Source organism: Schistocerca cancellata, chromosome 1, assembly GCF_023864275.1.
Source record: "Schistocerca cancellata isolate TAMUIC-IGC-003103 chromosome 1, iqSchCanc2.1, whole genome shotgun sequence".
Taxonomy (NCBI): domain Eukaryota; kingdom Metazoa; phylum Arthropoda; class Insecta; order Orthoptera; family Acrididae; genus Schistocerca; species Schistocerca cancellata.
In genome coordinates this window covers 349,688,399-349,706,088 of record NC_064626.1, presented here as the reverse complement: position 1 = coordinate 349,706,088, position 17,690 = coordinate 349,688,399, and the positions used below count along the sequence as shown (strand labels likewise).

Here is a 17,690-nt window from a genome sequence, read left to right as displayed (position 1 = left end):
AGCTGAACATAACTATTTTCAGTAGTGATCAGTTCAGCTGGACTAGGGGAACCACTCAATACCATGTAGACAGAGTCCCCACCAATATGGAGCCACAGTGCCTTATTGAAAACTTGAATATTGAATTCTATTAACCGTTTCCAAAATAGTGTGTCCAATATATCTAGTTCCAACTACCATTCCATGTTCAAAGTCTGTTAATTCCCAGTGTGCAGCCATAACCATTTTGAAGACCTTCTCACATGAATCACCTGAGCACAAATGACAACTCTACCAATGCACTGCTCTTTTATACCTTGTGTACATAATACTACTGCCATCTGTATAGAGTACTGTATGTTTAACATATGGATTCCTGTATTTATGTGGTGTTGAGGCAGACATGAAACATCAACTTTCTCATGGCTCATATCCCTGTAATAGACCAAGATGCAAAACCTGTCCCATTCATCCTCTCACCACCACCTGCTCCAGTTTGGTCACAAACATAACCTATCCCATCAAAGGCAGGACTTCCTGTGGAACCAGCCATGTGATCACCAATATGGAGCCACAGTACCTTATTGAAAACCTGGGTTCATAGCTTCATTGTGTCTGCACCACACTCAAACCCTACCATCAGCTCTTACCAACCAAAATTGGGACTCATCTGATGAGGCCATGGTTTTTCGGTCATCTAGGATCCAACTGATATGGTCACCAGCCCAGGAGATGTGCTGCAATCAATTTTGGGCTGTCAGCAATGATACTCACATCTGTCTGCTACCATAGCCCATTGATTCTAAATTTCACCACATTGTCCTTACAGATATGTTTGTTGTAAATTCCACATTGATTTCTGTGGATATTTCATGCAACGTTTCTTGTCTGTTAGCACTGATAATTCTATGCAAACACAGCTGCTCTTGGTCGTTAAGTGAAGGTTGTTGGTCTCTGAATTGTCTCTGGTGAGAGGTAAGACCAGATATTTGTATTCTTGGCACACTCATGACGCTGTGGATCTCAGATTATCGAATTCTATAATCGTTTCCAAAATAGTGTGTCCAATATATCTAGTTCCAACTACCATTCCACGTTCAAAGTCTGTTAATTCCCAGTGTGCAGCCATAACCATTTTGGGGACCTTCTCACATGAATCACCTGAGCACAAATGACAACTCTACAAGTGCACTGCTCTTTTACACCTTGTGTAATAATACTACTGCCATCTGTATAGAGTCCTGTGTGTTTAATGTTTGGATTCCTGTATTTATGTGGTGTTGAGGCAGACATGAAACATCAACTTTCTCATGGCTCAAATCCCTGTAATAGACCAAGATGCAAAACCTGTTCCATACATCCTCTCACCACCACCTGCTCATCTGGTCACAAACATAACCTATCCCATCAAAGGCAGGACTACCTGTGGAACCAGTCATGTGATCACCAATATGGAGCCACAGTGCCTTATTGAAAACCTGGGTCCATAACTTCATGGTGTCTGCACCACACTCAAACCCTACCATCAGCTCTTACCAACCAAAATTGGGACTCATCTGATGAGGCCATGGTTTTTCAGTCAACTAGGATCCAACTGATATGGTCATCAGCCCAGGAGATGTGCTGCAATCGATTTTGGGCTGTTAGCAATGACACAGCCAAAAAGCTGTCTGTCCTCATGAATGGCCACCAACTAACTGTGCTGAGCACACCACGCAAAACAACATTCTTCATTTCAATGACTGCTGCATGCCTGTTTCATGTGGATCCTTCCCATCAACACTAGCATTTCCGAACTGTGCAGGTGGGAACTCTCCCTGCAATATATCTTACGTTTTTGTAACCCTCCTGGCCTCAACCTTCATTAGTCATTGCTCTCACCCATCCAGTCCCTTCCCTGTTCCCATTCCAGCTCTACACAGCCCTCTATTCCACCATCTTTTTACTTCTCTCCTTTTCTGCTACCCCCTCTCCTCCTTCCTCCTACCACTGCCCTGCCCACCATCTCACCACCTGACTGCACATAGCTGGCCTACCCTCTCTTCACCTTGCCCCTCCACATTCCCCAGCAGCACTTCACCATCCCCCACACCTACCCTTCTGCCCCTCCCCCTCCCCACCCCAGCCTTCTCTTTACCCTTAACCAGTTGCCTCTTCCATCATGAACTGCTGCTGCTCAGAGTGTGGCCTCAGCTGCCAGGGACTGTGGTTTTTTGTGTGTGTGTGTGTGTGTGTGTGTGTGTGTGTGTGTGTGTGTGGTCTGTTTTTGACAAAGGCCTTGTTGGCCAAAAGCTTATTTTGTGACAGTATTTTTATTGTGAATATCTGCAATCATCATCTTCATTATATGGTGAGTAGCAACTATTCTTTTCATAATGTTACATTCCATCCTGAATTTTCCATTGTTTGATCAACTTTCTTTTGTCATTCTAGATCCTGTAAACAGATAAGAAGTTCATAAATTTATTTTTAGTGTTGTAACATTCTCTTGCATCATGGTAAATTTATTCAGACAAGTTTCTTTTGTGTGTAGTATGAGTCTCGACCTCTTTGAAAGTGGTTTTTTTTTCAATGAGGTATTTAGCCTATAATTTACTTACATCTCACACCTGTAATCACAGGAATTCTTTTCCTGGTGATGGCACCCCCCCCCCCTCATCTCTGTAAAATTTTCAGTTAATCTATCTTTCCCATTCCTCTTAAAGTGTAGGCTGTCTTGTGCATCACATCTCCCTGAAACATCAAGTGGCACAACAGCAGTGTCACCTCCGTCTGAAGCCGACAACAACTATTTGATTTTTGCTTATTCTGCCTGGTGGCTTTGCTCAGTTAGGTTTCACCAGACCACTTTGGAACCTCAGCAAAGCCCACACTGGTGACGTTACTGTACATAACTTTTCCAAGTTACTCATGAAACTGTATTCTGTACTCAGGACCAAGCTGTAGCCTGTTCCACCAAGTATTAATAATTGATCATCTTTATTTAGATTTCTAGTCAGTGCCTCAATAACCAGTATTATTTGGGCAAGATCATCATGGTTTTATATTACTTGTGATCTGGTGTTCTGATACTACAGCTTGTGTTGGCCTACAATTCTCTCATGGCACCGCTTTAAATCTGCAATTGCATGTAAGAAAATAATTCATTTGCACAAAGGGCTCTAAACATTATCAAGATAAACAAAGTCTCACACACAAAGAAACTTGTTTCAATAAGCTTACTGTAATGCATTAGTATATCAGAAGATTTAAAAACAGAGCTAATGGTCTTCTTGTCTGCTTATGTGAACTGTGAAATAGAAAGGAAACTGATTTATTGTGTCTGCCCTGGCACCATTGAAATAAAAGAGTTCGCATGTTAAACCTGATTATTTCTGTAGAGAATACATGGAGAACACTGAAGTAGTCATCTACATTAAAATAATGTTAAGATCAAACCTTGTGAAATCAGTAGCTCCTGCTGCACTCAACAATTGGAAACATATGTGTGTGAATTGCTGTTTCTGGAAAACTCATTTGTTATTAATACAGTATGTAGTGTTTCAGTATAGTTGATACAAAGAATAAGGAAAAAATAATATCACAGCTGCCTCCAAAATTATTTACAGAAAGTTTACAGAGGAAAGGAGTTCTCAAAACTTGAAATGTGTTGTGATTGTTCTACAACACAAGTATGGAGATAGGATTAAGCAGGCACTAGAAGTGGATCATTTACAAGAAATTATAGAATGGTGCAATGAATAATAATTATCACATTGTTTGGCGTTCTTGGATTTTGAAAAATCTGTTTGATCCAGTTGTAGCAAGACCTGCAGTGAAAGAAACTGAAAATGATTGTTCTGATGCATGGCCATGCTTAAAGACTGAAAACAAATAAAATAAAACTATAAATCTGAAATTTATTGAGGAAATATTTGTCAGGTGATAGAGGGGAAGAGAAGGAAAATAATAATAATTAAGCTACCATATCATTTGATTTCGTATTTGTCTCTGTGATATTTCTTTGTATTTGTGTATTGTGAAAGAGCTCATTTCTCACTTTTTTCTAGCCTGGAGTCTAAATGTTGTAACTTTTTAGATATTAAAAAGTTCTCGACTATTCGCAATGTAGAAATACATATTTCTTCCACTTATATCAATGACAGGGTTATTTATTTATATGGATCATGAATTATGTATGCATGTAATTACTATTGGCCTGGTACAGGGTCATAAAGAAGCAGTTTCATTCTACTTCTATCAACAGTTAAAAATTCTTCACTCTTACTGTCTGTTTCATGTAATGTTGATTGTTTCCAAAAAACACAGTAGAATTTATCACATTTTTTTTTTCTAAACAGGCATTGTCATCTATTAATAACTATGCTGTCAAAGCAGTGGAGAATTTACAAAAATTATATACGGTTGGCCTTATTGAGATACTTTTTCCATTAATCCAACACAATGATATCTATGTAAAGCGTTTCAGTACAAAAATAATCGCAGAGATGTGTTCAGTGGAAGATGCTAAGAATTTTCTGATTTCATCTGGCGAACATGTGAACTTATTCATGGAAATGCTTCAAAAGGTGATTACTACTCACTATTCTAAGTAATGATGCAAACTGTGTCATTTTTGTAGCTATTTTAAATGTGTTTTGTAAGCATGGTACATTCACTATTCTCTGATTACAAGTATAATTATATGCAATTCCTATTTACGTAATTGCTAACATTTGGATAAAGTCATTAGAACAACCCATTTTGTCTCTGAACTTAAACTGATGTACTGAAAATAGAATTGATTGGTTAGTTGGTAATTTTACTATTCCTTGGCTCATATGAAAAACCTGAGTAAAAAATTCCAGATGACTTTTTTTTTATCATTTAATATTTCAGCCAGTGTAGTTTTAGATGGTTTTGCACAGCTGGTTAAAACTCTTATAAATTGAGGAATATTTCAATACCTTGTAAACATGTACAAAGGAAAAATCTTACAAGTCCATGCAAAACAAGGGAATATCCTGGCAAGTCCAGTGAATGCAATGATGAGGTGTTATGATGTACATAATGATTCCTAGCCTGTGTACGCCTGTTTCCACTAATGTTATAACTGCTCTCACAGTCATTGTTGTGAGGATCTGCCAAAAGTTAGAATTTTTCTACAATTCTCTAGCAATTATTGGTACAGGAATTGGGAAATCTTCCACAAATCTGGACAAAGCTCTTTCTAAGTCAACCAGCGAAGCAGAAGGTCACAGTGTTCCAGAGGCAGGGCGACTTCTGGACTGACCCTGAAGAGCAAGGATGGGCAGGTGGTGCAGTGTTGGCTGTTCAGGGTGGGCAGACATGCAGAGGTTTCTCATTCATGGCCCAGTGGTGGCAGAGTTAAGGCAACATCTCTAACTGGCACAGACTGGACGTCACATAACTGCCCAACTGGCCAACTGATGATGGACTGGTCCTGCGGCGTTTAGAGCCTGTTGGTTTGTGCAAACTGCTGTAGAAGAGCACTTCAGGCATGTGATGAGGCATCTGGCATGAGGCAGTGGCCAACACATTACATAAGTGGCAATAGGTCAGCCAAGTTGCACCAACTATGTGACATACCCTTCCACTGACTCATGAAAGCATCAGCTGTGGAAGTGGCACCTCTGCTGACTTTTCTGTGTTAGCATGGCACTGGCTGGTGAGCTGTGGCCCAGTTTTGATCTGGAGGTGCATAGTTAATTCTAAGTCATGTTCATAACTTTAGGTGCATAGTTAATTCTAAGTCATGTTCATAGCTTTAGCCTTTACAATTTCCTCCCTTCAGTAATGAAAATTTGAACTCAAATTTTCCTGAAACACACAGACTTGTCTATTTATGATTACCTACAGTTCATGTTCCGACATCCACTCATGATATTACTTTGTCCTTTGGAATATCTTCACTCTTAGACCTGATAGTTCCTACTTCACTTCACATTGGGGAAAGGTAATGAGAATCAGGAACACATTTTGAACTAATTACTTTTTATGTGCTAAGTGAGTATCTCCCACATTCACATATTACTTACATCATATTCCTCTAACAACTTAAATAGTCTCAGATACACTGTCCAGTCATATTAATGTGACCACTTGCCAAAAGCTTGACTAGCCACCTTCTGCGACATGTACTGCTGCGAGATTAGCAGGAAGAGAGTCAATGGAATTCTGCAAGGTACCAAGAGGGATGTTGAGTCACAATGACTCCAGTGCTGTGGTCAGCTGCACTAGGTTTCTTGGCTGAGGATCCATGGCGTGAATAGCCTGGTTGAGGTGGTGCAACATATTCTTGATTGAGTTTAAATCTAGGGAGTTTGGTGGCCAGAGTAGTATGGTACACTCCTCCTGGTGCTTTTCTAACCACACATGTACACTATGAGCTGCATGACATATTTCATTGTCCTGGTGATAGATGCCATCATGCTGAGGAAAAACAAACTGCATATAGGTATAATATAAATGAAGAGGCAAAAAAATCTACTCACCAAATGGGGGCAGGAGAAAACACATAAAAAGAACGAAATGTGAAAAATTTTGGAGCCCATGTTTTCATCTTCTGGTGGAAGAGGGATGAAGGAAAAGGACTGCTGAGTTTAGGAAATGGGGAGAATTACAGGAAAGTCACCTAGAGCCCTGGGTCAGGGTAGAATAATTATCTCTTGCATGATGTTTTGTAAATAATGTCTGTCTTGCTTATTACACTATATTCAATCTTTAGATTCTCAGGGTTTCAAATCACATCTGGTGTAGTCCTCAACAATTAGTATTTCCTTCTCATCCCATCCGGTGTCTCCCTGAGTCAAGGCTGTGGGTGACTTTTCTGTAATTCTCCCCATTTCCTAAACCTCATCAGTCTTTTTTCTTCATCCCTCTTCCTTTCCCTTCAACCCTCCTATCAGAATAAGATGTCACTGGCTCTGAAAGCTTGCAAATTTGATTAAATTTTGTGTGTTTTCTCCTGCCACTGCCTGGGTAGTAGATTTTTCATCTATTCAACTACATTATATTTTCATAAACTGCTTGTAGGGGTGGACATGGTCCCCAGGGATAGATACATACTTATTTTGATCCATTGTGCCTTCCAGAGTGATGATGTCATGCAGAGAATGCCATAAAAACAGTCTTCAGACTGTAACACTTCCTCCTCTGGCCTGGACTTTTCCAATGATTGTTGCATGGTGTTTGCTTTCAGGTACATCAGACAGTACATGGCAATGGCCATCTGTCTGATAGAGTGTAAAATGTGATTAATCTGAATAGGCCATCTGTCCACTCAGTGGTTATCCAGTTGTGGTATTGGTGTGCAAATTCCAGCCTTTGTCACCCATGAACAGCAGTCAAACTGGGTGCCTGTTACGGAGACACATATGCAACAATGTTTACTGAACAGTTGTTGAAGAGACACTGCAGGTAGTTCCTCAGTTCATCTGGATGGTCAGCTGCTCAACAGTTGCATGTCTCTTCACCCATACACATCTCTACAGCCATTGTTTACCACTGTCATCCATGGCCCGTGGTGCACCACAATTTCCTTGGCACCAGTTTTGGATAATGACTGTGGTGTTTTCCACATCCCCCCAACACACTTTATATACCTCCCCACCTGTGCTGTACAATAATCTTATCATTCTCCAATTGCATGTGTTATATCATCCCAACTGCCACCTGCCATCTGTTAGTCATTATTACTCACTGACATTGAATATAAGTGGTGATCACACAAATGTGACTGGAGCATACGTAGCATTGAGTCATACCTTGCATGTAAATGAACAATAAGACATGCTACCCTGGGTTAACATAAAAAAGAACAGACACTTCTTGATCTGTACATCTCTCTTCTCATTAACGTATGTGCATACTATCTTGTTATGTTATCCCTATGACCTAGCAACTGTTGAACACTATCTGCAAGTTTATGCTAATATCTTACAACTATTTGTTATCAACTAATAATGATAATACATGTACTGTGTGCTACGTGCTGTCTCAACCTATGTGGAACAGAACTGACCTTTGCAAACAGAATGGTTGGTGCACTCCATATTCTTTTTGCTCCAGATTATTATATCATATCACTGGGAAGAGTTTGTTTACAACAGTAGTAGATCCATGGTAGTTTTGTTTTGGTTGCAGCATCAAGATGTTCTGACATGAGAATCTATTTAAACTTTTGTAACATATTTGTTTTTTAACTCTTCATTAATGGTTTAGTAATTCTTCTCACTTTGAGAGATTTATCCTATGGACCTGTTTCAAGAGCTTTCTAATACACTGACTCAGCTACAGGCACTATACAAGCTCCACCTGTGCTGTGCAATAATCCTATCATTCTCTAATTTCAGGTGTTATATCAGCCTAATTGCATCATACAGTAAGAAAAAAATTATTTGATTCCTTTACTTCCACATATCAGACTGACTTTCCAACTACATCACATGTTTTTCTTGGTTAGATATTGCTAATGGCTTTACTTCTATTGTGAACATTGCTTCTTAAGGCATCTGGAATGGTTTAATTGACAATGTGACAACCAATGATGTGCCTCACATCCAAGAAGTGTTTCAGCACTTTTGTTATTTTAAGAAAATGCTACATAACTGAAGACAGTAAAACATAACAAAACAATATCATTATGATTTTTTATTCTAATTCTAATTCATTGGCATTGTACCATGGTTGAAACTGATCTTACTGTGGTAAGAAGTATCTGTTAGCTATTTTCCTGGGCGTCACACTTTCCATATTATGTCTCCTAATATCCCTGGCTCAGCTATCATCTTAAATCCTACATTTATCCTGATTTCTCATTACTGATATACCTATTGTTCCTATTATTGCAGAAACTTCAAGTAAGAACTAAAGGGCACAACATAAAGCATACGCATGACATAGTTGCTATAACAAGACACATGTATTTTATTTTTATGACACCAACCAAAGACATAGATATAGTACACAGCAAAGAGATTAATATAAACATTTCACTTCAACACTTCCCCTAAATGTTTATCTTGCTAAATGCAGTACTTAACACATTCCAATTAATGATCTTAAATATTTAAGCCAGACATGTGGCAATGGTTTGGTGAGAATACCATAGACCAGTGGTTTTCTTGAGGATTCTCTAAAAATTTTGACACATAGCTCAGTGCAAATGCTATATCAGGCCTTGTACCAACAGCTAAATACATAAGACAGCCAACTTCTTCTTGACATGGTGCATGAGTTGGTTTATCACTGGTTAACTCATTTGGCTGATACTGCTCAATTGGAATTGACACAGGATTTGCCTCTGTTATGTTAAACTGTTGAAGAATATCTTTTGCATGATTAACCTCTATTGATCCATTATCATGACATACAATATTAATATTTAAGAAATATCCTACTGGCTCAACAGTAATTTTAAACTCATTTTGAATTTCCTTTAGGAAAACTTCAATATCTTCCTTCTTACTTGCAGATATTAATCCATCAGCAACATACAGAACTACTATCAACTTGTCATTGCAGTTTTCTTGATAGAACAAACATGGATCTGCCTTACTTTCCACAAGCCCGAGATTTATTAGGCAGTCCTTGAACCATTCGTTCCAGCACCTTGGAGATTGTTTTAGTCCATATAAACTTTTATGAAGTTTGCATACCCAATCAGTTCCATCACTAAATCCCTCAGGCTGCTCCATATATATATGTCTTCTTTTAAGTACCCATTAAAAAAAGCAGATTTTACATCGAAATGTGCCAACTAAAGTTGATCACTAGCACAAACACTCAAAATTGCTCTAATTGTATCGTATCTAGCAACAGGACTAAATGTTTCATTATAGTCAGTATCTTTTTGTTGACAAAATTCACAAACCACTAGTCTTGCTTTATAGCGATCAATTTTACCATCAGCCTTACACTTAATTCTATAAACCCAATGGCTGGTAATGGGCTTACAGTCTGGTGGCATGGGTTCCAAAGTCCATGTAGCATTTTCTTTCAATGAAGTCATTTCTTCCTCCTTTGCTCTTCTCCATTGTTCATGTTCTACAGAATTAATAGCCACTGTATAATTCTTTGGATCATTTATTTCAGCCAGCATAATTTCAATAAGGCACTCTGGTTTCTTCAGTTGCTGCCTATTTCTCAATTCTCTTACACTAGAATTTTCTTTTGTAGGTTCCTTAAACACACTTGCATCTTCATGATTCTTCAATTCTTCATTGCCTGTTTCACTTGGAAGTAACACCATTGTCCTACCAGTTTTCCCATGTTCAAAACCAGCATCCTTACTCTGAATAATCTGTTTTCTGATTCAATCCACACTCGAAAACCATCAATGCCATCAGAATAACCAACAAAGGTTCCTGGATTTCCTTTTGGACCCCATTTCTTTTGCTTTTCCTTCAGAATATGAACAGAACACTTCACCCCAAAAACATGAAGTGTATTTAGCTGTATCATCTTTCCAGTGAATACCAGTACCTCATAAGTTGTTTTGCCATCCACACAATTTGTACCAGTTCTGTTTAACACATAAACAGCTGTGTTTACTACTTCTGCCCACAAAAACTTAGGCAGGCCCTGAGCTAGCAACATGGTTCGGGCTAGTTCCACAATTGTTCTGTTAGTGCGCTCAGCACGTCAATTCTGCTCTGGAGTATAGAGATTTGTTATGAGGAGTTGTACGCCATTTAATTTTCATCAACTCTTTAAATTCAGGATTATCAAATTCTCATCCACCATCACATTGAAATGCTTTTGGTAGTTGACCACAAAAATTCTTCACAATGCTCACCCTTTCTGCAATCTTCTCTGCAGACTCAGACTTCTGCTTGAAAAAATATATCATGTGTAACCTTGAAAAGTCACAAGTGACGCAAAGAAAATATTCTGCTCCTCCCAGTGATTTACACTCCATAGGTCTACACAGATCAGCATGAATCACTTCTCTAGGTTGTGTGACATGCTGCTGTCATAACTGAAAGCTGCTGCGATGCTGCTTGCCCTTAACAAATGCCTCACAAAATTCTTCGCCAAAGTCTTCAACTTCAACACTATGCTGTTTCAAGAATTGTTCGACATGACATTTCTTTTGATGACCCAAGCATTCATACCAAATTTTCAGAGAGTCCTTTGACGCAAAATTTACCTCAGGATCACAAGCCTGAATATGTTTTGTCATTCCATTCAACATCTTCAATAAAGCCCAAGTATAGAGTCTTGGGGTATTAATCTTTTTATTGGAAGTATTGCTGATCGGTGTTTATTTGAATACACAAGCCATAACCTATTATTTGAATAAGATTTGAACAAAGTGGATGATTTACATTCTAAGCCATAATATTATAACTTATTGACAATTATTTATGTGACACAGAGTCTGATTTGCATAAACCAATATTTTTCCAGACATAGCCTTTTTTTCATACCCTTCATAAACATTATTCACTAAAGCTTCAACTGCTTTTACAGTTGATAGATGAGACCTAATGAACTGTTGATCATTTAAAACTTTGTTGCTTTCAAAATATATGTATACCTGTGTATGCATATAATTTTCTGTTATCTTGGATATGATTGGTACTGTTGAAATGGGTCTGTAGTTATTTGACTGGTTTTTATCACCTTTTTTATGCATATGTAATGTGACTGTGAGCCTAAGACATTCTGTGAAAATTTCTTCATCTAGTACTCTATTTCATAACGAAAGAAGTAGGATTTTAATTTCCTTTGCAGCACACTTTATGATGAAATAACTGAGTTCAAAATAGTCTTTTGTCTTCTGTGATTGAGCATGTAACATATATGAAATGTATGTTAATACTTAGAGTGTACAGTTAACATCTGTAATTATGTATAGAACTGAACATATCAATATTACGTATAAGGCGTCAAGCCTATTCCATAATGTTAATGGTCAATGACAAATACAGATGAATTAAGATGCTTTACCTGGGACTGAGCCTGTGTAATTGTTCCTCTTCATTTACCAAGTAAATGTACATCCAAGTATTTGTATGGGTTTATAGATTCCAACTATGACTCACTAATATTATAGTCACAGGATATTATTTTTTTGATTTTGTGAAGTTCACAATTTTACGTTTTTGAGTTGCCAGTCATTGCACCATTTTTAAAACTTATCAATGTCTGACTGAATACTTGTACAGCTTTATTCAGATAGTATTTCATTGTAGATAACTGCATCATCTGTGGGAAGTCTGAGGTTACTATTTATATTGTTCACAAGATCATTAATATACAACATGAACAACAAGAGACCCCCTGGTGCACAACCGAAGTTACTTCTACATCCATTGATGACTCTGCATCCAAGATGACATGATGTGCCCTTGCTACCATGAAATCCTCAATCTGGTCACATATTTTATCTCATCATACTTTTGATAGTAAGCATTTGTGAGGTACTAAGTCAAACACTTTTCAGAAACCAAGAAATACTGCATATACCTGACTGCTTTGATCAATGGCTCTCAGGATGTCATGTGAGAAAAGTGTGAGTTGGGTTTCACATGACCTGTGTTTTTGAAATCCATGCAGGTTGCCATGGAGATCATTCTGTTCAAGATACTTCATTGTGTTTGAGCTCAGAATATGTTCTAAGATTCTACAACAAATAGAAATCAAGGATATTGGATGGCAGTTTTGTGGATCACTTCTGTTACCCTTATTGTAGACAGGTATGCCCTGAAATTTCTTCCAACTACTGTGCAGAGTTTTTTGTTCAAAAGATCAACAGTAGATTACAGTTAACAGAAAGGCTCATCTTTGAATTGTCTATAGAATCTCATTGAGATTCCATCGAGCCTGGGGCTTTGTTAAATTTTAATGATTTTAGCTATTTCTCAATATCTATTTCACTCATCTTTCCAGTGGTATGAAAATTAAACTGGGGAAATGCTCACATGTTTTACTTTGTAATGGAACATTTAAAAGCAGACGTAAGCATTTCTGCTTCTGGTTTGCTACTATCATCTTCAGTTGTAGTCTCATCCATGAATGACAGGACATGTACTTTAGTGACACTAACAGCCTTTACATATGACCAGAATTTTTTTGGGTTTTGTAGAAGATCATTTGACAACATTGTGCTACAGTAGTTATTGAAGGCTTCACACATTTCTCTCTTGACTGCTAAACATATTTTATTCAGCATTTCTTTATCTATAGATTCACACTTTATTTTATACCTATTATGAAGTAGTCTCTGTTTCTTTAGAAGTTTCTTTACAGTAACTGTATATTATGGGGGATCTCTCCCATTATTAAGTATCCTCCTGGATACATATCTATCCAGTGCATTGTCAACTATTCTTTTAAACTTGAGACATAGCTCCTCTAAATGCTTCTGTCCTAAGCTAAAAGTTTCAAGTTCCTCATTGAGATATGATACTATAGTTTCTCTATCTAATTTGCTGAATGTATGAATATTTATGCTCATTTTAGTTACCCTTTGTGTTTTCATAGTTGTTGTCACTATAACTGTTTCATAATCACAGATACCAGTTTCAGTGTGGACTTCCTCAAAGAGACCAAGTCTGTGTGTTGCTGTTAGATTTCCATCATGAGTGGGGTCCCAAACTATCTGTTCTAGATAGTTCCCATAGAAAGCATTTAGCAACATTTTACAGGATGTCTTGTCAAGCTCACCACTAACAAAACTATAATTATCCTAACTGATTACTGGATGATTATTGTTTTCTCCAATGATTTCCGTATCATTAGGGACCTTACATACAAGTGAACTGAGGTTTTCTCTAAAGTTTTTGGTTATGTCAGGAGGAGACTCTCTGATGGTTGGCAGAAGCACCCTAGTACAGTTTTTTGCCTATCAGTGATACTGAGTCTTGCCCAAATGCTCTCACATGCAACTTTGACTTCTATCTTGGGTGGATTTGATTTTTTTGTCTACTGCGACAAATACCTCCCTTCATTTCCTGTACATATAAATTTTCCCAAAAGATCTCACTACTGTCAACTTCAGGTTTTAACCAGTTTTCTCTGCCTAATATTATGTGAGCTTTAGTATTTTTTTGTTGGAGTGTTTCAAACTGTGGCACTTTGTCATGAAATTTCAGCAGTGAACCACTAATATTTTGATACTATAATCTGTGGGAATCATTTCTTTGAATCTTACGTTGTTACACCTGGGTTTGCAACAGCTGTCATTGTCTGGATTGGATGGACAACTGCCTAACCTAAAAAAATCCTTGTTTGCACTCCATACACAGACAGCTACTTGGGTAGTTGCCTCTGACTTGAAGCGCATGCCTGACCTATTTAGGGGGAACCCCACAACTCTCAACCATATGACACTAGGAAGTCAGAGTATAGCTTGTCACAGAACCCTCAGGGTCTCTGGTTCAGGCCTTCCACTCGACTAAGTACCAGGGGGCCACTATCTGTCCTGGTAACAATGCTGCAGATTGTGAGCTTTGTTGAAACTCCATGAGCATGCTGGTATATTTAATGCTCTCTGCTAGTTACTGGAATGGTCCAAGTATAACCTCAGTATCCAGATACCAGGCATCATTTGTCCAAAAGTTGCCACAATATGTAGTTGGTTTCATCCTATTCTATCATGTGACGAATGAGGCCTCCAGCTATACATACTGAGTGTACCTGGCATTACTTCCTATCCATTGCTACCATTTCCCATTATTCAACATATTTTTGAACTGCTGACAATTAATATACCATTATCCTTTTGCATTTGCCTCCTCTTGTTACAGGACAAAGTAAATTTCCCCAAAACAAGTGAAATGAGTCTCACTAGCTCAGTTTCAGTTTCAGTCAAATACAAATCCTCAAACTTGTTTGTTAGAGGGAATGGGATAGCACCCTGAGTCCTCTTGGTCTCCTGTCTACTTTGTGCATGACACAAGACCAAAAATTGACATACCACTCACAGTCAAATTGACAAGTAACGTTGGGGATTGTATTTCCTGCAGCAGAGACAGGCATGTTGGCACCTTTATTGTGAATCAGAAAAAGCTGACTGGTATCATGTGATCCTACATGGCACTGGGAGGCTTGATTTTGGCTTGTAGTACCACTCACAGTGTAAATGCAATGATTTGTGTGGTGCTGATGGCGAGGCTACAAAAACCCAATCACCTGTATCAATTTCAGTATCAGTGGATACTGCATTTGAGACAAGCAGCCAATGTCACCTCAGCAAGGTCTGTAGTTGATGGGTAGAATGAGAGCATATAATGACTGGATCACAATGTTTCCAACGATGGAATGCTAATACAAATAAATTTGGTGATTTCTTGAAAACAGTTGTCATAGTAGGGACCATATAACTACTGGAAGAGTGGTTTCTCGAAATAAATCAATATTAAAATTGGTATCCATACTATGTGTGTGTCCCATTTTACAGTTTCATTCAGTTTTGTTCTCCACGAGGCATTGTATGATGTATGCTGAAGGGTACATAGTTCACCAATACAATTCCTTTTTCCTTTTCCTAATCCATCCAAGGGTAACAAATGTTACACAGAAAAAAACAACTGTCACTACATTTATATGATGTTACTTTTCTTAACTTTTTTTTATTATCTAAGACATATCTTCCTTCCATGATAATGAGACCTTTTTCTACATTCTTACTGATGCATGAGATTAGTGTTTCAAAAGATAATTTTTGTCTTGAAAATGGACATTCAAAGAATGAGCCAGTAAGTGTCCAGAAATGAAGAATTCATAATGTGAGCTTTGATTAAAGGTAAGGGGATTGGAAGCTGAGGAAATGTGCTGATACTGACAACAATACAGAGTGAAGACTAGGTAAGTAACAGACAGTTTTTCTAGTTGTGACATGAGATGTCTTTTCTAGCATGAAACTTGCTTTTCTGGTGAGAAGTAATAAAAAAAATTCATTCATAGATGATGAGCTCTCCAAATAGAAGTTCATCACAAAACTTAGATTGACATAGCGCTTCAATGAGGATCTTGTACATTCTGGTATGTAAGATATTGAGAATCTGTTGGTGTATAAAATATGTAGTGTAGGTGTTGGATTTGAAGAAGTAATGGGTTTGACATCAAAGTCTGAACAAAATTGCTTGAGAAAGCCACATAGGTTTCAAAAACACTTACTTGCAGATAAAAACTGTGAAACTCAGACATTGCTAGTATGGACTCCAAAATGCTGAAAAAGTGTGAAGATATTTCCTTGTTGAATTGGAAGTAATCTAAGAAAAGATGCAATCTGATTTAAAGCATTCATTAAACTTAATTTGAGAAATGGACAGCTTATAAATCAGCTAAAGAAATTGTAAATAGAGTTTCATTGTAATATATGATACAAATTAGAAATTTGTTTGGAAAATACAGTATTGTGACATGAACTTTTCCTAATTTGCAAATAAGTCATTAGTGCAATAAAACAGTGTACTGAAAGATGTATATTTTTTCTCTTCAGGACACTGATGTTGTAGTGCAGGAATTTTGTTCCTTAGTACTTGCAGAACTGTCAACTGTGCATGCTGTTTGTGCAACCTTATTAGATAGTGAAATACCACATGTGCTTCTTATCAGGATAACATCACCAGATCCTGATGTTCAGAAAAATTCATTGGAGGTAAAGTCCAACATATTGCAGTTACTTATAGAATTACTGTATTTAATGATCTGATGATTGGGCTACTATCACAGAACATTACTTCAGTTGTAGGTGGAAATATAAACTTATCTTAAACCACTTTGGACATCATATACCTGTTGACGTATTGTAAATACAGTAGTGATATGAAAACAGGGTTCCTTCTTTTGCACTTTGTCAGTATATTTAATCTATGGTATTATATTTCCTAATGTAATTTTTACATAAGTACATTATCACATATTTATGGTCTTACTAAGTATATGAAGGAATTCTTTAATAAGTAAAATGAGTTTGCCAAATATAAAAATTGACAGGCTTACTTTAGGTGTCATTTGAAACTTTCTTATACATTTTGATCACTTTTTCAGTAAATCCAGAAATGAAATAGTTTCTGATATAAGGGGTGATCAGAAATTAAGCTCATAAGACTGAAATGCATGGAGTTCAATCTGTTATAGGGAAATTAGTGGTGTGTGATAAGAATGTAAATTCTGTATACCTCTAATATTTGTATTCAATAGATCCTAATTTGCCAATGGGTAGACAGCTGATAGTGGTCTGTGTAATGTTACATAAATGCTTTGTTTGAAGTACTTTATTAAAACACCAGGTGAATAGTATTTGAGGAGGAGCAAAGGGTTTTTCAAAGTAGCTGTTTTTCTCCTAATATATTTATATAAAGTAACCCTCAAGTAATTACCATAATTTTCAGTTTCAGTATTTTAGGGTCAATCACAATTTGTTTTGGTATACCTCACAGAAGTAGCTAGCCAGCAGTGATTGATTCTGTATGTTACTGCAGTGCAGGTTGTATACATTTCAGGATGCTGAAACATTGTTGGTATCTTCATTAATCGGTGTGCTCATGGAGAATGCTGAAAAAAATAGTAGTCCGACTTTCCACCAACAGTGAAAATATTGCACTGTAAACAGTCAGAATGTGGTGTGGGTGTAGGACAAGAGGAGGAATAATCAAACGCTTGACAGCAGTGACTCTGGCAAATTTATTAGGATACAGTCACAAGTGAGAATGTGTGTTCAGTATGATCTCATGACTCAGCAATATACTAATCCA

At 37.4% G+C, this 17,690-nt stretch overlaps 1 protein-coding gene across 1 annotated transcript in view; it reads left to right on the top strand.

Moving 5' to 3' along the window:
- LOC126173848 (armadillo repeat-containing protein 3-like) overlaps positions 1-17,690 on the top strand; it is a 123,220-nt gene that overhangs the window by 78,592 nt on the left and 26,938 nt on the right. The window contains exons 3-4 of the mRNA XM_049920989.1: positions 4,320-4,547; positions 16,433-16,591. Coding sequence (XP_049776946.1) covers positions 4,320-4,547; positions 16,433-16,591 — 387 coding nt within the window. The remainder of the gene's footprint in view (positions 1-4,319; positions 4,548-16,432; positions 16,592-17,690) is intronic.